We start from the raw sequence: 25320 nt of genomic DNA on the forward strand, positions 1-25320 counted from the left end.
GTAGATAAAACGTCTCGGTATTTTTTTCCTCCACAAAAATTTCAGGGCCAAGACTAAAATTCATTGGGGACTTTTGGTTGCCATGGGCGGTTTCCATACAAAATCAACCAATCCTTCAAGGCGTCTCGGTATTTAACGTGCGCGCCCGGTACTCTAAGATGCGGCAGTGGTCCAGTTCCAAACGTCAACCTTAAGCCTTTGAACGAGGCGTAAAAGCACAAGGCGTTTGATGGATGATCATTACTTAAGTATGTACGTGTAACCTTGCATATACATGCATGTATGTGTGCCTCCGATTTGTCGAATAGTCGAACGTTAGAGCAGTAAATTTCCCTGTTGCTAGGATGTGTCAACGACTTAAGTCCTAGCTGGACAACTATCAACAATTAAATCATATATATGTCGGTTTAAAGCATAACCTGGCCACATCATTGGTCCCAGACATACTCTACGCATTGCCTTACCCGCACCCCGCCCTCTCCACACTCTAGAGTACCTATTCTACATAGATCCATCAAACCTTCACACATGCACCACTACAGCAGTACCCCATCTGCCTTGGAGCATGTCCGGCCCTGCTCTATCAAGATACCTGAGACCAATAGAATATCCTTCGCTGAATCGAAGCGATATACTTGCTTACCAGTGAAAGAACCAGAAAATCCGGTCGCTCAGGGCAAGGATAGTTTGTATGTTTCGTCGTCCCTAAACTGCCTCTCACCAAACTCACGCATGTTGCCTATGACTCCAAGATGTGCAGAGCATCTTGCCAAATTCCGGTCTGGTGGGGTCAAGGGATATCTATGCTCAAGCCAGCCTATCTCAAGCTAGAGCTCCTTTATTATAACATTGTGCTTCCAGATAAACACCACAATCGACTCGTCTGAGTCTGCCTAGAGTATGATAACACTTGTGACAGGTCATAGCCTTCTATCTCGTATTTGGGAATAAAAACCTGGATTCACATCTCCGGCTAGCTCGGGGGCCCAGCCGCGCCGCCTGCTCTGGACTGTAGCTAGGCAATATCATGGTTTCTCTTGGACCCATATACGCTCTTGTTTTCGACAAAACAGGTGGAAGCAGGTAAGCGCCTTGTTCGAGGCAGAAACATGTGATAATTGGATGGGTTATTCTCAATCGCCAAGTCACCTCTGGGACTTCTCAAGTGCATGGTAAGGTCTAAGGTTGCTATAATACCTAGCGGTCGCCATCAAAAAAGAAAAGTAAAAAACAAGGCTTTACACGGGGTAAATTCAAAACAATAGGTCATTATAGGACACCACCGCTAAACTCGCAACGGCATCAGCAGATAGCCGAACAACCCATTAATTGCGAGATCCCAAGTCGAAAAGAATAATCAACAAGACATTTGTTCCACCCTCAGGTTTTGAAAGGTTCCATAAGGTTTGGAGTCGCCTCAATCCGTCAAACTGCAAGGTATTGATCATATCTGAGAATAGATACTAATGATAGCTTCTACTAGTTCAGCCGGGATGGAGAATGATCACCATGAGGCCACAGTAAAGCCATCTCCACCAAGCCAACCAGCCCATAGGCCCGCTAGAGGCTGGCTGGGCTGTCGAGACTTGAGTCCAGATGAACAGTTACTCTTCTTAACCATCATGGCCGACCCTTTCCAACCTGACATCATGCATACCGGAGAACAGAATTTTTTGAGGATTAGGAGTGCGCAAACCACCGCTGATGACTACTTCCGGAAGTTTCTTGTGAGCAACACATTGGCAGATATCGATTCGGCCATCGACCTAATCGAGAAAGAGGATCGCAGAGTACCATCATTGATATCCAATTTGATAAGGATTGGTGAGTACAGACGTAATAAATTTGAAGTCACTTCCGACTCAAGCGATATCGACCGCTCTATTGGAGCATTCCACGCTGCGCTGCGCGCAGTACCACCAGACCACCCGCAGCGAAGTCAACTTGTCATGTCGACGATAAAAAGCATTAGTCAGGCTGAGAAGCTCCTTGAGGGATCGGGGCAATATGAAACGACATTATCGGAGCTAATTAACGAACTTTTATTAGCTTAAATGCAATATTTCCTTTTCCCATAAAATGTTTAGATTCTCGATACTTTATAATTATAGGTAGAGGTTATTCAATGTTGTACCAGGGACCTCGCCTACCTAGGGTGTGCCGTTGAAGGACTCGAGCGGGTGAATGTGAATGATCCGTAATAGTATTTTATGCTACAGGAAAGACAAACGAAGTGATATGAAAACGAGAGTAGGAAGGGATATGGAAACCACAATAGCGCATATAGATATTCTGCGGTAAGGGACGCATTAATGTTCGGTCGGGAATTGGCGTCATGACTCATCACTCGACTTTCCATGAGGCGAGTGAGACACTGTGACTTGCCTAGTTTGTGTAGCAATAACCGACAGGCGCGCTTATGGAGTTTGTGTGGTCTTCTGAGTGTGCAAGCGCTGCGTTGTAAACAGCCATATTCTTGAATTCTAATATAGTATTTATATTGCACGCCGAGCTAGCTCATTGAGTCTATTCAGCACCTCTTGTCCCAGGCCCATTGTATGACGGATTTTTGATAGAATAACCGATAGTTCGTATTTCTATATATTGTATCGACGTGCAGGACTACACCCCAATTGATGGTCAGTTTGGGAAGGATTATGAGAACATACCTCTCGGTATATACGTATAACAACGCCACATTCTAGACCTGTAGAAATAGGGCATTGCGACATCGGTTATGTATGGAATTACTCATGTATAAGGGATGACTCATAGAAGGAACAGGGATTCAGACAAGGCTTAGTGTCAGGGATTATGTAATCAGGGGATCACGTGGTATTAGAATATCTGTATATATAGAGCGCTCAAACATCCACATTATCGCTGGAACTTCAGCGGCGCAATAGTATCTTCTTCGCACTACAAACACATCCTCCCTCAAGGTCACGTGTTCAAACCACATTCAAGTCATTTTCTCCCACATTTCAAACTTCAGGTTATGAGCCCGGGTTTTGCCAAATAAAATCCGCACAACACTCGCCACATTCGGTTAACTCAATTACACTTCATACAACATCATGTCTGACGCTGGTGAATCATCCAAGGCCGTGGAGGTTAAGTCCTCAGACAACACGAGTCCCAGTAACATTCGCATCAAGTTTGATGGACTCCCAAAATTAAAGGGACAATCCAACTACCAAACTTGGGCGTCTGCCTGGAGGATTACATTCGATGCAGCAGACTGGTGGGAAGCATTGAGCATCGAAAACCCCTCAGAAGATGACACAGACCTCACCAAGGCCGAAATCAAAAAGGCCCGAAAACAAATGCACAGCCTTCTCATCGGAGCTGTAGCCGAAGACATACAACCAACAGTCGTCTCCGCCGAAAATGCATACCACGCATGGAAGGCGCTCAAAGACCTCTACGATCGCGTATCACCAAACACGACGATCACCCTCCTCAGCCGTGTTCTAGACACGAAGATGCAAGACAACGGTAACTTAACCGAGCATCTCGAGACCTTCAACACGAACTGGAACACTCTCAAAACCAGGTGTCAGAGCGGCGACCACAAACTCGCTCAGGCCCTGCTACCCCTCACCAAATCCAACGAAGCAATGGCAGCATTCCTACTTGCCTCACTGCCGAAGTCGATGAGCAACGTCGTCGATAACATCCAGACTAAACAGGATGTTACATACGAAGATGTACGCCAATGGCTACAAAACCTACAAGAGGAAACCCCTCTCACTGGCAACAACAGGGTACTTCATACCAGGAGTACCCCAACACCAAACGGCAAGGAATGCACCTGGTGCAAGAAACGGAATAACCCGTACCAGGGCCACGAGTACAAGGAGTGTAGAAAGCTCAAAGAACAGAACAAGACAAGGGATTCAAACAGAAGGAGACCAGGCAGAGATAACTCAGCGTCTGTAGTTATCAACGAATCATCCACAACAGTATGCATGGTACGCACCGATACTTCACCCTCTCTGCCCCTTACCTGGATCCTTGATTCTGGAGCTACTTCTCACGTAACACCTTTCAAAGATCAACTCTTCAACATCCGTTCTCACACCAGCACAGTCCGAACAGCCGACGGCACCATCCACGCTGTCACCGGATTGGGAAGCGCTAGTTTCGAATGCTACCTTCCCAATGGAGATAGATCCACCGTTGTCCTCACCGACGTGCTGCTGGTCCCAACCATGGGAAATGTGGGATTGGTCTCAGAAACAATACTCGACGAAAAGGGGTTTAGAACAGAGTCAGGAGGAGGAAACAAATTGGTCACGAAAGAAAAGAAAGGAATAATTTGGGCGAAATTGGATAAGGGACTTTGGAATGTACAAGTAGTTAGCAATACAGTTCGCTTGACCACTTACTCTGAATGGCATCAAGCACTAGGCCACCCTGCGACACTAGAAAACTTGTACGAAGACATCCATAAGCTACCCCCCAAACCAGAAACATTCCATTGCAGTCAATGCGCACTATCAAAAAGTGTGCACAAGAAACCTGCACCAATTAGTACAAGATCCCAGCGAGCATTCGAACTAATCCACTCTGACCTATCTGGAAAATTCGGCACACAATCGCAAGGAAAAGCCCTGTACTATATGTCCTTCATTGACGACTATACCCGCTTCGCCTGGATATATCTGCTAAAACAGAAAGACGATGCGATACAAGCCATCAAAGACTACGTCACGAAAATCGAGAAACAGTACAATACAACAATACTGAGATTTAGAACGGACGGTGGTGGTGAATACGTCAGCAAAGACACAATGGATTACTTCAACCTACAAGGAATAGTCCACGAACAGACTCCCCCATACACTCCTGAATCAAATGGAGTTGCAGAACGATTCAACAGGACGATAACAACAATGGTCAGGTGCATGATCATGGACCATCCTAAATCGTTATGGGGTGAAGCATACTCAACAGCTGTCTACCTCAAAAATAGGCTACCCCACAGTACGCTAAAGGGAAAGACCCCCTTCGAAGCCCTGAAAGGTTCAAAGCCGAGTATCCAACACCTTCAACCATTCGGAAAGAAATGCTATGTCCACATCCCAGAAAACTCTAGGCCAGCAGGAAGCAAACTAGCACCCCGAGCACACGAAGGAATCATCGTCGGATACTCAGACAGTACCAAACATTACCGCACCTGGATAGGATCACAAAATAGGTTAGTTGTAAGTCGAGATGTCACATTCCCCCCTCCTGAATCAGGGGAAGTCTCCGTGGAACTCGACTACACCCCTATCCTGAAACCAGAAGCGGCACCTGCACCGACAGACGACGGATATGAATCAGAAGACAGGCCTGATCAAGAACCCGAATCGTCAGCACTCGAAGAAGACCTTGAAACAGACGCAAGTAGACTGGGGGCCGGGCTTACGAGGCCCACTCCTGGACGTCACCTCGAACTAAGTAATAAACAGGAAGCTAATCAGGAAAATACAGAAACACCTCCCCCGGAACCACCAAGGAAATCGAAACCTTGGAAACCAACAACCGAAAAGGAGAAAGAATCTGAAGTCCCGCATCCTGTCACAACAAGAAGATCGAATCGCATCCGTGAAAGAACGGAGAAACAAGCAGCACTTGATATCGAAGGGAAAAGGAAGGAAATCCGACTGAAAATATCGGAATTAGGAACCACCTATGACAAGGAGGTATCAGAGATACTAGCCGATGAAGATATGGACGAACAAACCAAGCAACTAGCAATGGAAGCAGTCAGTCTAGACCACAAAAAGGACAAAGCAAAGCTCCAAAGCCAGTACGACAACCTGGATTCCACCATACATCGGGTACACCTAGTAACTGAACCTACCACCTTCAATCAAGCAATGAAAAGCGATGATCAACACCTATGGAAGAAGGCAATACAGACAGAGAAAGACGCCCTCGACAAGGCCCACACCTGGGACATTGTCGACAGACCAACCAACCGAGCAGTAGTCAGAGGAAAATGGGTATTTAAGGTAAAACACAACGCGGACGGAACAATCGAAAGATACAAAGCTAGATACGTCGCCAAGGGCTTCACCCAAGTACAGTATCAAGACTATGATGAAACCTTCGCCCCCGTTGCCCGATACGATTCCCTAAGACTCCTATTTGCACTAGCCGCACACAACGGTTGGATACCACAACAAATGGACGTCAAGTCAGCCTTCCTATATGGTATACTTAAGGAGGAAATCTACATGGAACTACCTGAAGGCTACAGGCAGGACCACAAGGTTTGTAAACTTCGAAAATGCATATATGGACTAAAACAATCACCCCGTGAATGGTACGCTTGCCTAGCAGACTCCCTTCAACGGAAAGGATTTGTCCCAGCCAAATTCGACCCATGTGTCTTCATACATAAGAAACACCAACTATACATATCGGTGTATGTTGACGACATCATGATATTCGGACCCGACTCCCCATTCAGAAACGAAATCAGACAACTACTTAAGGCAGATTTCGAATGTACGGATCTCGGTAATGCGAAATTCCTACTGGGAATAGAAATAACGGTAACAAAGAACGGTATCACGTTGTCACAACTAGCATACATCAACAAAATCCTAGACAAATTTGGAATGAATAACTGCAAACCAGTTGGGACACCACTCGAACCAAATCTGAGTCTTCGTAAAGGAGAACCAGAAGATCAAATCGAGAAACCAACTGAGTATCAATCCATAATTGGATCACTCATGTACGCCAGCATAGCAACCAGACCTGATATCACCCATACCGTTACTGCCCTCTTTCAGTACTCCTCATGCCCAACTGAGGACCACCTACGAGCAGCCAAACGAACTCTCCGATACCTCAACGGAACCAAAGACTGGAACCTGTTCTACCCGAAAGGAAACACTAGAACACTCGATGGTTTCTCAGACAGTTCCTACGCTTCAGACTTAGATGACAGAAAATCGTTCTCAGGATACGTGTTCAGACTAGGAAAATCAGCCATAAGCTGGAGAAGCCGGAAGCAGAAATCAGTCGCAGTCTCAACAACAGAAGCCGAATATATGGCTCTGTCCCTAACAGCTCGACAACTGGTATGGATTCGCAACGCCTTATGCGAACTCCAACAACAATACCAATACAACATCCACGCCGACAACACAGGGTCCATCGAACTCTGTCGGAACCCACGTATCCACGACCGGTCCAAACACATCGACGTTCACTATCACTACACACGTGAACAACTCGAAGCCGAAACCTTCAAACTCCTCTATGTCCCAACCGAAGACAATGTTGCAGACATAATGACCAAAGGACTACCGAAACCAGCTCACCAAAAATTGTCAGAATTGATACGATGTGGCAAGTGAGGGGAAGTGTAGAAATAGGGCATTGCGACATCGGTTATGTATGGAATTACTCATGTATAAGGGATGACTCATAGAAGGAACAGGGATTCAGACAAGGCTTAGTGTCAGGGATTATGTAATCAGGGGATCACGTGGTATTAGAATATCTGTATATATAGAGCGCTCAAACACCCACATTATCGCTGGAACTTCAGCGGCGCAATAGTATCTTCTTCGCACTACAAACACATCCTCCCTCAAGGTCACGTGTTCAAACCACATTCAAGTCATTTTCTCCCACATTTCAAACTTCAAGACCTGGTACTGCAAATAATCCTCGGTATCTATTTCGATTTCCATTGTGGGATTAAAGCTGGCGCTAATGTCCATTTAGCTCTAGGACTGGGCTCGATCTCTAAAATGCGACGCTCAAGAAGAATCTCTCTGAACTCATGATTCCGGGTCGGAAACTGGCATTATTTTATTAATCTATGGTTCAGTAGAATGGCTGGCGCTAATCCATATCCTCACGTACTCTTCCGCTGGAGCTTCGTACTATATGTGACATTTTCTGCCGTAGAAATATGCCACTTTATATCAGTTATTATTCTGCAATAAAACGTACAGAAAGGTGTTATTCCAGGTGTTGTTCGTTCATTATATTACAGAATACTGACAAGCGTGTTATAAATTCGGTGCCACTAGGCCGAACATATCCCCTCCAAGAAAGCCACCACTACACAAAGAACCATACACAGCAAACCACACACAACACACCCCAACCATGCAAGAACTCTATCTCCAAGGCACAGCATTCAACATCCTAAAAGCATGCATGACCCAGAGCCCCCACCCCTTCGACGAAGCCGTCTTCAAAAACCTCCAAAGCGCCCTCACCCCTCCGGCGAGCTCAGCGCACTCCACGACAAATACATACCCGGCCTCAACCCCCCCGAAGACACCCAACACGACGAACCGAAACTCCGAGAAGCCGACGCTTTATGGGCCACCATCGCCCGCGCCTCCAAGGCCATTTTCGAAGGGATGACGGAGCGGAAAAGGGTGAAACTTGGGCTCAATGACGTTTTCAAGATCTGGGCGAGACTCGAGGAAGAAACCGGGATGCTCCGCTTTTCGCAGAGGCTGCACAGGTTGAACCATCACCTGCTGGCCTGTGAGCAGATCCTCGGCCTGTATGGGGGTATACCGTTGAGCGCGGAAAGGCAGTCAACACAAGATATGCAGATATTAGAGCAGGTTGTATTCCCCGCAAGTGAGCAGCTCGTCAGGCTACATGGACATCTCTTGGACGCAGCAGGCCCAAGGAGCGGCAGTCCAGTACAGCAACAAACAAACGAAGGCGTACTATCACAGATCCGGAGCACGACAAGCAACGACTACAGGGGCTACCACCGTTTCGAGGATATCATGCTCCGTCTGGTAACCGTAGGTCCAAAACTAACCGCGCCTCTATGTGTTTCGGAAAAGATCATCGTGGCCCAACATGAACTACAAGATTTCTCCCGCCTGGTGCTCGATTATCCACGACTAGCCGGCGCCCATGCGTCCTACCAAAATCACTTCATCGAAGTTCACCTCCTCCCCTTAGAAAGACGCTCATAGACAGAGTGGATCATATTTCTAAGATCACGGCGTGGGAAGATGGAAGGAGGGAGCCAGCGGCGCAGGAACTTATCCTCATGTCGCGCGATATGGTCCAACGCTTACAGATTAAATAGACGATAGACGTTTTTTTTTTTTTTGTTTGTTTAATTCATTAATTGCATGCAACCTTACAGTTATGGCAATAACCCCTGAACTGCCCGCTCTCTTCCACCTCCTCACGTATATCTGACATAGGAAATATAAAACACTGGCAAATCATCTTTTGTCCTATTCTTCGTCTCCATTGTCTTTCAGCGTTCCCCATCCGTACCCTAGTTCTCTCCCCTCTTCTTCCGCGCTTCCGTCTTGTCCGCCTCTCTCATGTCTCCATCTCGCGAACTGTTTCCATATTTTCGCCGCGACGATAGACGTTTATTACTTAGCTTTGTACAAAGACTTTTTTGCCTCTAGAAAGCTTTTCCCGCTAGGGGGGAGCTTGAGTTTGCGTTTAAATACGAATTCACTCCTAAGCTCTATACATGTATTCGTGTTTTGTGTTTGCTCTGTATATCACGAGTCTAAATCCGATCAGAGCATGTAATTATATAGAAATAGATTGAGTGTATCATATTATATACATAATAAATACAACGAGCACTTTATGATATTTCTATACTTCTGTTTTGACCCTGCAGCTTGGCTAACGATCCTGCAGGATAGAATCTTGTGGACAGGATAAGGCTGTAAAAACTACAACGTCTAACAGATGGGTCATGATCTTCAATTCTCTTATTAATAATTTCAGCGGTAGGCACTGGGTACGTTATAAGCTGGTACGATCGAAAATTAATGAATTAAACCAAAAATAGGATCGAAATCGCCTGGTATAGAATACCGAGTGAGAATCCATGACGCGGATCCTGTTCCGGCCAATTACAGCCCAAGTTGCCCTCGGCCCGTTAGAAGTGATCTCATAATACACAGCGATAGATTACGAGGCGAAGTAGAAATGTAGAAATGGCGAGCTGCACGTAGATTCGTAAAATATTCTTAATACTGGTTCTTCGTATGAACCCTAACCCTGCAATATCAAGAATGTCCTTGGAATGAGGAGATACATGTAGGCACCAGAGCTATTCACTTCCGTGACTATGCTCAATGTAGTAGAGGGATACTACTATCGACACTGCTGAAAGGGCGGCCACCATCCAAAGACCCAAGTCCCAGGCTGCGCTGTTCCACATAATATTGCACCACCGGCTATCGTGATTTAAAACGGAGAGTAACATGATGATGATAATCCTACATATACAGAACATACAAAAAGAGAATCTACCTAAGGGCAAAAGAAAAGAAAAGAAAGAAAAAAAAAGGCCCAAGAAGTTCGTCAACCCAAAAACCAGCACCCACGACCAAACACCCCACCACAAAAACAAACCATTCTCCGCCCAAAACAGAACCAAAAAAAAAAAAAAACACCTGCACCAAGACCGTACTTCTTAAGCCCCCGTATGTATAAACGGCGCCCACATCAACACCTTCTGCGGCTTCCGCTTCCTCAGCTCCACCACCGCTCTATGCATCGCAACCCCCGAGTCCACCCCCTCCACAAACAGCCCAGAATAGAACCGTCCCGCAACATCCACACACGCCTCATCATTGCTCTCCCACAGTGTGCCCAGCACGTTCCTGAAGCCCGCGAGAATAAACGCCGCCGCCAGATGGATGTTCTCGTCGGCCAGCTGCACCGCCGAGTTCTCAGCCGTGCTGCAGGCACTAAGATACGCAACCTGGGCGTTGGTCGTGTTGGCGTCGGAGATAGTCTGCACAGTCAGTTTGTCCTGCGTGCCGTCCTTCGCGCGGAGAAGCAGCGCGCTGGCGGAGGGGTTGGAAGGGCTGCTGATGCCATGGCAGGCAAAGTGGATAACGGAGTGGGACGCGAGCTGGTCCAGGACCTCATTGGCGGTGGGGTGCGTGAGCCTTGTGGTAGAGTCTGCACCCGCAATTTCGGTGATGCAGGAGGCCTCCTGCTCGACGCCATATAGGTCGCTCTCGTCGGGTGTTGTCGGCATCGTGACGAGGAGGACGTTTGGTGAGCCATGGGGAAGAGTCGGGGGCCGCATGCCGCGGGCATAGGTGAGTGCCTTGATGGTCGGGGTGTATGAGGAGATGACCCTGCTGATTGTGTTCTGTGTTGAGCCCGCGGTGTGTGTGCCGGCGGCGTGGAAAGCGGAGAAACTGAGAGGCCCGCTGCCCACCCACCACACGTGCGGCATGACGGTCTCGGTGCCATCAATCCCCAACGCCGCCAGCACGGGCTCCACGGCGACATCCCAGAGCCACTTCAGAGCATTGTTCATCTTCTTGTTCCTCTGCGCATAGGTGTTCACTGTCCCGCGCACAACGTCCTCGCCCAAGCCCACCGTCTTCTCAACTGCCTCCTTGATCTCCCACTTTGGGAGATTGACACTCTTGATCTCGTCCGTCGTGACAATGATGGCGTCGCACCGGCGGATCCCACTTGCATACACCACTATCGGCCCCTTCTCCGCCATCTTCCTCATCTCCGCCCCTGTTGGCAGTAGCAAGAAGTTGTCAAACCCTTCCAGGCTGCGGATCTTTGCCAGTGCCTCGTCGAGCTGCTCCGCTGCACGCTTCCGCCTCGCCGACACACTCCCTGCCCCAAGCTCCTCGAGCTCGAGCCCATCTGCCAGGTTTGTCCTCTTTGCCGAGAGTCCTGCCGTGCTGTCGAGCTCGCGTCTCAATGAATTGAACTCTGCGTACAGTTCCGGGTGTGCAGCCTGCAGATCAGTCGTTTCGCTGCGGCAGTTGATGATAAACGCCATCATGATGCCGCGGCCCATCTCCAGCACTCTCAGCGCTCTCTCCGCGCCATAACCAGCCGTAAGCACCGCGTTTGCAGCACGCGTCGGGATTCCAAAGAGTAGCTTGAGCTGCGCCTGTTGATCCTCCCGCGCCAGTGACGGCGGTGAGACCCGCGGCATGAGCTCCACACACTTCTCGAATATGTCTGCAGCCTCGCTCCACTTGCCCGACTTTTCGAGGACATCGCAGAGGCGCCTTCCTGCGCGGATCCGTGCGAGCGGTGGCGCGAGGGTCATCTCCCACAGGTCGCGGAAGGTGACAAATGAGTACTCGCCATCAGGGCCCTTGTTATTCAGGGCCTGGTAGCGGATAAGGTAGCAGCGGGCGAGGTCATCGAGGATGTCGGCGCGCACAGGCAGCTCATCGTCAATCTCCGTTGCTGCGGCCTCCAGCCAGCCGATTGCTTTGCTGATGTCGGAAATCTCACGGCTGCGGCGGTAGAGGCTGCGCAGGAGTTTGCCCATGCGGTGCCTGATCTCTGGCGGCGTTATGCGCCCGCCGCGGTACAGAATCAACGCATTTTGGGTCATGATCAATGCCCGGTCGAGGTCGTTCCAGAAGATCCCGTATGTGGTGTGGCGGAGATGGAGGGCATCGGCGACGACGAGGAGGCGGCGAGAGTGGTCAGGATCCTCTTTGGGGGTCTTATCGAGGCAGAGATTCCCCAGCGTGATGGCATTGAGGAGATCCTCCTCCACGCCCTCGGCCTTGAAGCGCTCAACAAACCGCTGGCAGAGCTCAATCAACCGCTCCGCCCGCTCTTGATGATTGACGGGCGTGCAGTCGAGCGCCTCCCTCGCCGTCTTGACCGCCATGGCCATATCGTCCTTGCCCCCGATGCGCCTAAACCGGGTGCTCAGCGACTCGCTCAACTCGCTGAGAAACCTACCCTTCATTGCCGTCGACTCCTTGCAGTGCGCCGCCGCTACATATCCAGTCTCGACCGCGCGATGCAGGTCCAGCACGTTTCCCAGACGCTCGTATCGCTCACGGTATGTGGCCGCGAGGTTCCCGAATATAGGTGCACGGTCCGGATGCCCGGCCTCGGCCGCCGCCACCGCCTTCTCGCCCGCTTCGACCGCCGCGTTGAGTCCCTCCGCACCGCTGTAGAGCTTCTGGACATACCGGGCCAGCACTGCCCTTGTCCCCGCCTCGATCCTATGCCCTTGTGGAATACCGTTCAGAGCAACTCGGGCGAGGCGAACGGCGCGTTCGAGATCTTCAGGACGGCCCCGATTATCCAGCATCGCCGCGAGGTTCAGAAGCCGCTCTGCAAAATGTGGTGAACGGTCTGAGGTTTCCTTCAACGATCTCTCCGCGTATTCTATGCACTCAGTAATGTCCTTGGACTCACGAAATGTTTGCCACCGTAGGAGCAGCTGCGCACTCAGATTCCCCATTATGCCCGGCCTGTTGGCACTGCTCCCTTCCTCTGCCGACGCCTCCAGTGCCTGCCTCATCCTGGAGATTCCCGTATCAATGTCCCCCTTTGTTCCGTGCAGCCTGAATCTACCCGTATAGCAATTCGCCAGGTTCAGTAGCCGCCCGGCATACTCTTGCTCCCCCTTCTCCATCCCTTCAAACGCCTGCTGTGCAAGAAGCAATGCCCGTTCCAAGTCAACTACGCCCCCGGATTCATGCTTATGTCTTAGATACAGCGACTGGCTCATATTGGTCCTCGCCGTGCGCTGATCCTCCCCCTCTGTCGCCTCCACGGCCAGCTCCCACAGCTCGATCGATCTATCTAAATCGGCCCTTTCCCCTAGCCTTTCATACCGTGTGTGTAGTACATGCGCGAACAAGCCCACACGGTTTGCATACTCCTTATCCTCGCGCTCTGTCGCCGCCATCGCAATCTCCGCAGGCTCCACCGCATTATTCAAATCCTTGATATCCCTGAGACGATAATACCGCGTCAGCAGGCTCCGGGACAACTTGCATAGTGTCTCTATATCGCCGCCGCCCTCCTCAACCTGAGCCTGCAGATCAGAGATATCATCACCCTTTCTGACGCTGAGAAGGCTCTCTAGGTTTTTTCTCATGTTGGCCGCCTGAGGGTGCGACGCTGGCAGCGCCTCAACCCCGCTCTGCAGCGCAGCGATAACAGCCACCGTATCATTCTTGTCGCGCAAAAACATGGTGTCCACCCGGGCGCCCAGCGCCTCCGCGCGCAGGTTGATGTTGTCCTCGCTGAGGGCTGCCGCAAGCTCGAATCGCTCGATTGCCTTGTCGAGGTCACCATGATCGCGGAGGCGCTCGCCCAGATCAAAGTGAAGCTGTGCGATGTTTAAACCGGGCACTCTGCGGTTCGAGCGTTCCATGACGGATATAAGTTCCCCGGCGACCGCGATGCACCGGTCGAGGTCGTCGGTGCCGTGGAGGGCGTCGTAGCGGTAGCCGTGAAGGCGGGAGAGGAAACGGAAGACGAGGGGACGTAAGGGGCCGTCATACCCGGCTTCTACTGTCCGTGATAGCATCTTGATAGCAGCAGAAAGATTGCTGACATCGTTCGTATGGATATAACGGAGGTTAAAGATCTCACAGAGGTTCATAACTGCGATGGCGCGCATGCGCCGCGGGGGGGCGAGTAAGGAGACGGCGATTTGCGCGTGGTGGAGGGCCGAGTTGAGGGTGGGAGTGTGTCCAGTGGTGCGAAACTCCTGTTGGTAGGCATTCGAGAGGATGTGGTGGGCCACGGGGCGCTGTGGAGATTCGGTAGGCACGGATTCCAGCACTCCGAGGGCGATAGCGGGGGTAAGTGACATGGATTCGAAGGTGTAAACGCCGCCAGTCATGTCCTCCTCGTCGAGGGCGTGAGCTTCTTCTTCAGAGATGGGCGCCGGCCAGAGGTCGGGGCCAGGACCGAGCTCATGTGTGGGTATCTCTTCCTCCTCCTCTTCCCCCTGGACCAATGATTTTGCAGCAGTTTTGCTAGAGCCCGAAGACTCACCGGCGTTCGCATCCCTCGCCCTTTTCCGTGACTCTTCCACGCCTCTACTTAGGTCCATTTCCACCACCTCATCTTCTGCATCTGCATCTGCACCTGCATCTACGTCCATATCCATATCCAAACCTACCGCGCCCGCGTCCCCGCTGTCTGTGGCCACTTCTTTACCCTTTCCTTTCCATTTACCTGTGCCTTCTATTTCTTCTGGTAACTTTGAAATCTCAGCACCAAAGTCAAGATTACCAAGCTCAGCGATAGCTTTGTCGGCAGCTGCCTGTGCAGCTTCGGGGGTCATTGTTTCTTCTTGCTATGGTAAGAGTGGGTGTATTAGTAGGATTCAATTTATTATACGAATACCTTTGGAAATTCCAAGGGCATTATAGCGGCCTCGAGTCTGACCTAGAGCGAGCTCCATTATCCAGCCCCGCAATCGGTGGCTGAGCAGGGTGCTGGGAAATGGAGCTGGCATTACACACGATTCAAGGGAAAAAAAAGGGGGCCATCAAGACTAGATCCATATTGCAACATACCACTTTCAACTCAAACTTCTTCTTCTTCCACTTCTGCACCCTCTTTTCTTCCTCCTCCTCCTCCTCCTCCCCAACCACCTCCCCCTCCCCCCTCTCCGCCGAAGCGCCAAACTCGTCGGCATCCTATACGCAATCGTCGCGTTCTGCAGCTCAGGAAGGTCCTGCAGGGCCGTTGCCTGCCTGATATTCGCGCTCTCCATCATTAGCGAAAGCAACACCTCCGCCCTTCCCCGCTCAGCCATGTCCTTGGTGCGCATCATTTTGGCCAACTCGTTGTCGGGCGCCTCGAGATGCTCCATCGGCGGTATGTAGCGCGAGGGGTCATCGTCCGTGTGCGGCGGGAGGCGCCGGGCTGTGAGGGTGCCGCGCACCACTTCCCCGGAGATGCTGGAGGAGGAGGAGGAGGAGGAGGAGCGAGACATTGGTGGTGCTGAGGAAGAGGTGGTGGGTGTGGAGGGAGAGACGCCCGGTCGTTCGCCCGTGGGTGAGTCGTCGGGGGTTACCATGGTTGGTGTCAGTGATTGATTGACTGGTGATTTTGGTTTATAGGTATTCCGAGTAGAGGTTTGTTCAGTCGGTCCGTTGAATAAGTATTAAGTAGCCTTTTTATGCCGATAGCCAGATGTATTCGCAAACTCTGAAAACAGGAATCAGATACAAGCAAAGCAAGAAAGGCCAAAAGAGAAGAAGCATGGGAAACTGGCTCCTTTTACATCAATGCCTCTCCGCAACCGCACTGCCTCTCATTTCCTAACCTATAAATATACATGTAGATATGTAGATATTGTAAACCGTAGTAGTTGTGAGGCTCTGGCTATATATTGTGGCTGTGCAGCGCTTCCCATCACCGCCCTGTCACCTCACGGACTAGGATAATGGGGTATGTAGAGTACATACATACATATGTAGGGGGCAGGAGGTGGACTGAACACTATCGATTGGCCAGATATAAATGACAGAGTCGTGCAGCGATATATATTCCAAACCCCGGAAAATGTCGGTCGGAAACGGCAGCCATCCAACGATTTCAACCACGATATGTACCTGTTAATTCCCTCTCCATTCTCGTTCCCTCTGCGTGTCCTTTTGCGATGATATTCTTCCTGTGTCCATGCCTTTGTAGGGCTTTCCAAATAGCAGATTAGTAGGCCACCGAACTGGCCAGGTGTCGTGAGCTAGAACTCATGTTCATGCTCGCCGGGCCGCTATCGATAGCCGCCGGGGTGGTAACGATCGACACATGCACATATATCAGCGCTAGCCCACGCTGATCTGCTAGCTGGTCAGCGCTGCAGAGTAGAGTACTCGCGTGTAGGGGAAAGAACCAGAAAATGCAAATGCGTATTTTATATGGTAGATCAGCGCCACTCTATATAAATAATCCCTGTTTCGTCACTTGGTTCTTTATGCTCTAGGGAGGGTTCAGCCCAGTCCAGAGTACCGCAGAAACTCGCCAACTTGATTATCTCCGTGCAGGGATTTCTTCATTGATGATTGGCTGAAAGGCAGAGATCAGCTTCAGATATTTCCTCTACAAGTTAGTTTTTGGTCAGATCCGCTAGCAAAGTTCGTGAGTTTTTGCGGTACTCCACAACTCTCGGTATGTCATACGATTGGTCCGTCCGCCGAAGCGAAGTGACAGCGGGCACGCGGGGAAGTGCAACGCCGTCCGTTGTGCGAAGTGCGTAGCTAGCTACTCTAATTCCGTGCCAGCGCTATATAGAGAAGGTCGGGCTGATCACTAGAGTAGACTGCTCCTCCGAACACCTCCGACGGCCAATTAGAAACAGCGCGTTGAAAACGTTTATACTGTTCTTGCTTCATAGGCTTGAGATCTGAGCATGAGGCTGAACTAATACATACTTAATGTCGATCATCAACACAGTCAGCACACTGGTTCCGAAACCAAACTACTGCGAGTGTTATACTTATCTCGTAAGGTAGCAGATCTAGAACATACATCTGATCTGGATCGCTCCACGAAGCGCGAGACAACTACTGTCTTCCAGAACATATGCATGAGTGCACAAAGTTCGTCCCGTCCCGCCGCCTTATCGTCCCACAGGTAAAGGAGCTAGATAGATACATGTAGATGGCTACCTACCTGTTATTCAGCCCCCACGGCACACACACACACACAGTGACCTCCGAAGAGCAAGAGGAAGAGTAATATCATAAAAACAATTCCAAATACCTATCGTGAGTTATTTCTCCCCATATCCATACCCATACATGCCCGGTCCAATAGCGAAATTCCAATCTATCTTCCGCCCGGCGAGGATCCAGGGTCAGGTATATACACCCGCAGGAAAAAAGTGAGGAAACAGCGAGTAGCGTGACAACAGGTGCCTCCAACTTGACATCCCCACACCCGCAATACAACCCACGAGTATTCCGTGGCCATGCCTTTTGACAAGCCTGGAAAGTGGATAGAGTCTACTCCGAATGAAGACATAAAAGTTATTGAAGCCCAAGCTAGGGAAGAGTAGGAAAGGCCGGATTGGGAGAAATGTATATAAAAATCATTGACACCATGCCAAAGAGAATTGCAGCAGTAGTAAAGGACTAGGGGGATCATAGGGGGTGGTGAATATAGTTTAGAGGCCATAGTATCTATTCTGTATTTTATTGTTTAGTTATATTACTTCTTTTCATTTTTATCCCCAATTTTGCATTGGGGTTCGGACGGGTTGCACCCGCTGTTTCCTCACTTTCTTCCCGCGGGTGCACACACATGTAGGTATTTGCGGGACAAAGCCGCCGCCACCCCATCTGCCCTACTAACCAGCCGTTAGTCACCCATCACCATGCCATTTCGGCCCTATTAGTAACCACCCCAATATCGCAGCTTCATGCAGGGATGCACTAGTCGATGGACCTCCGGTGAGCGTGGGGCGGTGTGGTAGATCGATGATCCAGGAACTACATAGATAGTGCATGAAGAGAATACCATATCGGCGGAGATGGAAAACGTGTGGTTTGCCATTGAATGCGGGGAGTAAGCAGGTGGTACAAGCTAGCAATCTCTGGTTGCGTTGCAGCCTAGGTCAGCTTGAATACATGTACCTAACACGGTGTTCCAGAGTATGTACCACTTGAAGGAGATAGATTGTAGTTATATTTGGTTAGTAATTTATTACGGTAAGGGTTAGAGGCAGAGGCAGATGTAGAGAGTACCATGGCCAGCTGAAAGGTCGTCTACCTAGAGCATTAATGTATAACCGAGTACATACTTTTACAGCCTGTGAACAGTTCTGCAGAGACTCGTTTCCGTCTGTGGCAGAGTTAGATATTGTAGATATGAATAGCAGCAACAGAATCACGTCTTGCGAGTACGGGTTTAGGTACATCATTCTAGTCTCTTTTCCCTCTGATCCATCATAGCAAGAGTATGTAGCGGATAAACACTCCAGCCACGACCAGCGGCACAGCCCCACCCGAGCCACCACCCATGTTATTTCTGGAGCGACAGCCAAGCTACTCGTATCTACAGCTATCGATAGAATTATTGCGAAAACAGGGACCGACGATCACGCCGAGAGCAGGGCGATTTTCCAACGCAATAATTCTACCGATAGCTGTATTTCTCACCCAAAATCATGGTATTTTTGTATGGCATGCAATATCAGTCGCGTCAGAGAAATACGAGTAGTGGCCAGAAGGTGATATGACATATGCGTGCATGCACCAGGTATGGGTACCGATGATGAATCCTCCCACGTCGTATATATGCCGCACCCGCACCTAAAGCGGCCCACCATTCCTCATAAACCAAAACTCACAAGCTCCGCCCTAAAGCTCTAAAAACCCATAATATCTACAACCCCCACAAAGAACTCACATCAAAAAAAAACACCAAATCTCTCAAACCCCCCATAATGTCCGCATCCACAACCTCCGTCTTCCAAGCCTCCCTCCTCCCCCTCAGTGCTGTCCAACTCGGCCGCCTAATCGTCAACATCAAAGCCCCGCACGAAGAATACGTCGATCCCCCCACCCCCAGCCCCCCAGAAATCACCAAAAACCCGCAACACAACTTCACCGAGCTCCGCACCTCCTCCAACGCCTTCAAGCTGCGCGGGCGGCTCACACAGCTCCTCAGCGCCTCCTACGAGCACGAGTCGAAGCACCAGATCGACCTCTCCGCAAAGATCGCATACACCTACGCACTGTGCAACAGCCGCACATGGTTCGAGGCCGCGTGCGCGCACCACTCTATCCGGCAGTGGCTGCAGGGCGCGATTGAGGACGGCGACAGCGTGTATTTGGTGACGGGGTACCACACGGTTGTTGATGCGCGGTTCGGCACGGGGGTGAGCAGCACGAGCATGGATCGCCAGCAGGTTAGTATGCCGATCGATGCGACGGGGTTGCCGGGTGTGCAGGGGATGGATATGACGGCGGGGTTGGACACGACTCATAAGTTGTGTCGCGGGTTTGCGAGGACCTTTGAGGCGCCGGGGGAGCAGGTGTATGCGTTACAGTATCGGAAGGTTGTGTTTAGGTGGTTTAGTAGTAAGAAGATTGAGAAGGCGACGCTGAAGGAGAATCAGTGGAGGGTGTATGCTGGACGGGGATCAGCGGATAGGAATGACTCTAATAGTAGTGATATCGTAGAGGCGAGCTTAGGCGGGTTAGAAGGGGATGACCTGTCGGATGATGGGAGTGATGAAGAAGAGGAGGATGATGAGTTGGGGGAGAGATGGGTGAGCAAGGATGGTGAAAGCGTTTGGGTATTATAGAGCCTTGACAGTTGTTGAAATATAAATAAAACTATTTCTTTTTGGTAGTGCATTTCTGTCCTTTGTTGAACATCTCGGATCTATCGGTGTAGCCTGGGAACCCCAAGGAGGACCCCGCTAACCAGCCCAACACCGAACTATTTTGTGAAGTTGCACGATCGTGTCGAATCCCTTTGGATGAGCTACTAGTCTTGCTCATATCTCTTGGCTAACTGTGATTGGTGGTCAACCACGCCTCTTCCGCTTTGGTCGGGGTAATATTTCCAAATGACATAAGCAATGGAAGCCTTGATACGTTTTAGTCGCTTTCCAACCAAGCCTTTCTCCTACGTCCCATGCATGGCCAATATGAGATCGTTAGGGATAACCTGATATCTCCGCTCTGCAACAGGGTATTATGTAGGTTGATAGGCCATACGTCATCCAGACAGGTAATTATATTAAACTCTCAAGACTCACTTGAACGCACCTCGTGGATTGGACAAAGTACATGCTTAAGCTTTGTTCGTCAGGAAAAATCTTCGGAACCGCCACCAGCCATACAGTTTCCGGTAGAATTTGAGACTTTGCGCTGAGGGATCCGGAGTCTTTTTTGACAGACTTGGCATTAATTAGCCAAGGAATTATAGATCCAGCCTTGCATTTGACTCCCAGAGAGAGGGCTGATCGCGAAATTAGACCTCCACTCCTTCTATCCTTTGTAGAATGACTAAATGGTGGCCTTTTCTTATGAGGATTCTTTTATGATAAAATTCAGATGCAACTACACCTTCTATTAAATCCTCAACAATTTAGCTAAAGTATTAGTTGTAGAAAAGAATTATTTACTTTGAGGTTGAATTTTCTCTCTCACCAAAAAGTGGGTAACGCCAATCAGTGGCAACCAACATCTGGCTCCATTTTTGACCACCCCAGATCAACGAAAATCCATATAATGCCAAGCTATAGGGAAGCTTGATGCATCCAGCATAAAGTCTCTATTATTGCGGAAACAGTGGGAAGCGAGCGCACTGGTGGCGACAGCGAAGTGGGTGCTCCGATTGGTTGATATTCACTACACCGTGACTGAAAGCACACGAAACTTCCAGAATAGTTTGGGTGAGTTGAGAGTTGAGAGTAGAAGGTAGAGATTCAAATGAGAAAGTAGGGATCAATAGATAGTTCACATGGACAAAAGACTTTAGTTGCGCACACAATGATGACAGTCAGAACAGCCGATGTTAGCTATGGGAAGCGCTGCTACATACAAGACCTGCGAAAGACCGGATGGACCTATGAGAAAATTGTAAAAGATCAATTAATGCCCCGCTCAACTGTGGCCCAAATTTGTACAACTCTTGCTACTCCACAGAGAAAGAATAAATGCAGTCGCAAAGTGAAAATTGATACTCCTACCCGCCGTCGACTAGTATTTACCGCAATCCTGAATGCCAAGAACCTCCAGAAAATTATGTCAGAAATTGCACAGCTATGTGACCTCGGAATTGATTTATCAGAAAAAACTTTGAGGTAAGCTTTTGCAAAAGAGGGCTACTACCATAGGACTGCTCGGAAAAAACCATTTCTGAATGAAATCAAAAAAGAGAAAAGACTATGGTTCGCGCTTGCACATCAGCATTGGACTAAGCATGATTGGAGATGCATGATTTGAACCGGCGAATGCTATATCTAGCTTGAAGGTGTTCATAGAAAAATCTAATTTCCGAGAGCAGAAGGGCAGAAGCGGTTTGATGAATGTCTTGTATCGAAATTTAAAAAAGAAAACTCTGTAATCATTTGGGGGAGGTATTTTGGGGTTAGGGGGTAAAAAATCAATCGTAGTTTGGGAACGGAAAACTTGCGGTACCATCACAGCAGAGAGATATGTAAATCACATTTTGTGTCCCATAATTTGGCCTATGTGGTATTGGGAAAGTCAATAGCAAGGTAATGGTTATCCACTTTGGGTTATGGAGGATGACGTATCAGCCCATACGGCTACTTTGACAAAGGTAAATATCTCCTATTCACTCCAAAGCCGATACAACTTGAATTATACTAAAACTATTTAGGAGTACCTGAATTATTATAGAATATCATCACTCCCCTGACCACCATCATTGTAACGGGGGTCTATGGGCGTAGGGACTATGGTACTAAGAAATACAACTGAGGCGAGGACGTGGCAATAGGTATTCAAGACTATGGGCTATGGAGTGGCTCTACCTAGTATGACAAACTAGTTGAACCCTATATCGAGGCGTAGAACAAAAGTAATATTCGTGGAGTAGATACAAAAGTTCCGTAAAGAGAAGAGGAAAGGAAGGGAAACATCAAAAGGCATGAGACAACACCCCCTTATATATCCAACTCCTAGTCCGTTGATGACTAATACCCCGCGTAACGGAAACCGAAAGAACATAACAGAAGACCCATTACAAATCATAGTTCAACCGCGCAATACCTCCTCTTCACAATCCAATCTATCACCTTAGCCGAAATACAATATTGCCGTTACAATCATCTCCAGATCCGAATCCTATTGAGAATATATGGAATAATCTCAAAAATAGACTTAGTCAGAGGCAGCCGAGGCCAAAGGGTAAGGCAGAGGTCAAGGTTGCTGTACTACAGTAATGGGAGAAAATTACAGAGGAAGAGATCTTAAAACATGTAGATAATATGCCAGAGCGGATACAAGATGTAATAAAAGTGGCTGGTGGTCATACCCGCTGGTAGAACTCGTACTCGATGGCTTCTGATAATTGATTTTTTGATATTCGCCACCCTGTCTTACACCCCTGCTCGCTAACCCTGGTTTCCGCAATAATTCTACCGGAAACTGTAGTCACCCCACATGTAAGCAGGGTGAGTAAACTACTCATATATATAGGGCTTTTCTTGAATTTCACATTAATTCTTATCCTTGTTTATCGTCGCCGTTATTCATAGCCAGAAAGACTCCAATCGGACCTTTCTCGGTCACTTTCTGAAACCATTCATGTAGTCACCTTTATCTATCCGTACATATGTCCTTGGACAGTCATCGATCAGATACTCCACTCAGGTCCGGTATCACCCATACCCTAGGGAGACAGCTTAGTGCTACTAATTACCATACAAGTATCGGCGCAGGTATCTCCAACCTTTTAGAGCCTAGTAATAGAAGCCACGTGGAAAATCAAAACCTATACGAATATGAACACCCACCAAGAAACGGATGTACCGGTATGAGTAACTGTTTGAACGTTACTTTCCACCCTGGGGCTCAGTCGAAAGCAAGTCACCTCCTATATAGGCTCCCGCGACATTCAACGGATATCGACCGTCGCGGAGGAGTCGAACTATTCAGAAATTGATGAGCATAGATGCGCGGGTCCAACATTTCTAGTAATGTCCATCCAAAACCTCACCGAATCCGGTTGCTTTTAGGGGTAGTCCCCTACCCAGCACCACACACCGTACGCCCACCCGCCACCCCACCCACCTTATCCGTCCCCATTTTCTCCCAAAAGCCGATATTGCAAGACCTCCGAATCAAAGGCCGGATAGTGAAATAATGGATCTCATGTCAGCGATCAACCAGTGATCAATGATGGCAAAGCCGACGATCAGTCCCAGCCAGTACTTTATAATTGAGGTGTGCAAAAAACAAGGAACGTTGCGCTTATTTTTTGATTACCTCACTGTCCAGCGACACCCTTAGTCAATTGCTACAATTCATGTACTCTCAGAGCTAGTAGATGGGGCGCCTTTTTCTTTAGTCCATTTTGGTCAATAACCTGTTGTTCCGTTTCTGCGAGATTCAGTCGTAGCTCCAGCATCAATTTTGGTCAAAATTGATGGTTGTAGGGATTATCTTGCTGGATGGCGAATAGCATTTTTCAAAATTGATCGTTGGCCTAAAGCTTCTATTTGCCTAGAATTCTCGTCTCTATAGATCCTTGGTATCATGCAGGGCTTAAGTGCTTCTTAACGAAATAAAATCGTAAGGCTTAGTTGTACTACGGGTGCCGGGGTAAGTCTGTAGACAGGTGGCGGTGACACACAAGCAAATGTTCAGAGATCGTCCCCCAATGCACCGCCACCTGTCTACAGACTTACCGTCACAGGCGTAGTACATGTGGTGATCTATTTATTCTATTACTTTATTTTTTGTTTCGTTATGCTGTATATAGTTAGACAAATGCTGATAGCTCTGAGTCGATCGCCACCCAATATGCAATTGGGCAAAGAATCTAATAAAACCAGAGCCCATCGCTAACTTCCCAGGGTTAGGGTTATCTAGCTTTAATTTTCACTATTTATCTATATATATCGGTCAGTGATTGATCTGGATGTTGGCAGTGATGTATAACTCTTGATATCATCCGGAGAACCAGGTATTAGTATTATATTATGATATTCCATAAGGAAAGTAGTTTGTGTAGAATTAGAAGACCGGCCGCCCAGATCGCATTATTTCTCGACCAGATATATTTTCACTTATGTCAAGGTCGTAATAGTCGGAGAAAGGGCGGCGGGACGAATTTTCTTTTTCCTTTCAGGGTTGCTTATATCCGGTGCTTCGCCTTTTAAATGATGCCCTAGAGTTGAGCTTTGTGGATTGTTCCCCATATCTGCAGAAGAAGAAAAATAGATGTTAAATTGTTTATTTAGAGTCAACTGCAGCGTTGCAACTCTGCGTTCTAATCTTGTGGTATCCATGGTTATGTTGTCCTTTCTTCTGTAAATCAAGCAATATGCTTGTCACATTTGTCTGTGGCTCCATCGAATTAGTTGATGATTATGATGATGATTGATAGATAAAAGGGGGAGACGGAGGAGAAGATGAGATTGGATGGATAGAATCTGAGGTAGATGATGATGATACAAAGAACTTTCGGCCGGGGAAGAGGGAAGGAAACGACATTAGGGGCAGCTGTGAAGGGAATAGAAACTGCATGTAGATTATAAAGCGGAGATCGAGGGAGTAAGGGAATGGGAGCGCTGATCGATGGATAGATAGAATTAAACAGCGGGGAGCGAAAGGACAGTTGACGGATACAAGTTGAGAGACGAAACTGAACCTGGGGAGGGACGTTACATGCAGGTGTCGACTCCAATGGACACTTACATGCAATTGTTTTAGCCTACAATCGTATCTAATCTAATCTCAATCTCAGCAAGCAACAAACAGCAGGCGGCAAGTGGCGTCTTAGCGCGGAAGACTGGTTTGTGTTTACACGGCACTTTTTGACCTAAGCCTCTTGACCACTCAATATGGATTTCCTTCTCTTTGAACGAGA

The 25320-nt window shown here is 48.7% G+C and overlaps 4 protein-coding genes across 4 annotated transcripts; 3 read left to right on the forward strand and 1 right to left on the reverse strand.

Annotated features, from left to right (window-relative positions):
* Window positions 1-1622: 1622 nt before the first annotated feature.
* Window positions 1623-2054, forward strand: LAJ45_10695 (uncharacterized protein; the record flags this gene model as incomplete). The annotated part of the gene is made up of 1 exon (XM_046120212.1): window positions 1623-2054. The coding sequence occupies one exon, from the start codon at window positions 1623-1625 to the stop codon at window positions 2052-2054; it is 432 nt and encodes a 143-aa protein (XP_045966562.1).
* Window positions 2055-8174: 6120 nt separating this feature from the next.
* LAJ45_10696 (uncharacterized protein) lies at window positions 8175-8966 on the forward strand (the record flags this gene model as incomplete). The annotated part of the gene is made up of 1 exon (XM_046120213.1): window positions 8175-8966. The coding sequence occupies one exon, from the start codon at window positions 8175-8177 to the stop codon at window positions 8964-8966; it is 792 nt and encodes a 263-aa protein (XP_045966563.1).
* Window positions 8967-10447: 1481 nt separating this feature from the next.
* LAJ45_10697 (uncharacterized protein) lies at window positions 10448-15817 on the reverse strand (the record flags this gene model as incomplete). Its single annotated transcript, XM_046120214.1, has 3 exons — window positions 10448-15088; window positions 15312-15434; window positions 15530-15817. The coding sequence occupies 3 exons, from the start codon at window positions 15815-15817 to the stop codon at window positions 10448-10450; spliced, it is 5052 nt and encodes a 1683-aa protein (XP_045966564.1).
* Window positions 15818-19189: 3372 nt separating this feature from the next.
* On the forward strand, window positions 19190-20053 carry LAJ45_10698 (uncharacterized protein; the record flags this gene model as incomplete). Its single annotated transcript, XM_046120215.1, has 1 exon — window positions 19190-20053. One exon carries the CDS (start codon window positions 19190-19192, stop codon window positions 20051-20053), a length of 864 nt encoding a protein of 287 aa, XP_045966565.1.
* Window positions 20054-25320: the final 5267 nt, after the last annotated feature.

The sequence above is a fragment of the Morchella importuna genome (assembly GCF_003444635.1).
Source record: "Morchella importuna strain M04M26 chromosome Unknown Morimp01GS049, whole genome shotgun sequence".
NCBI classification, from domain to species: Eukaryota; Fungi; Ascomycota; class Pezizomycetes; order Pezizales; family Morchellaceae; genus Morchella; species Morchella importuna.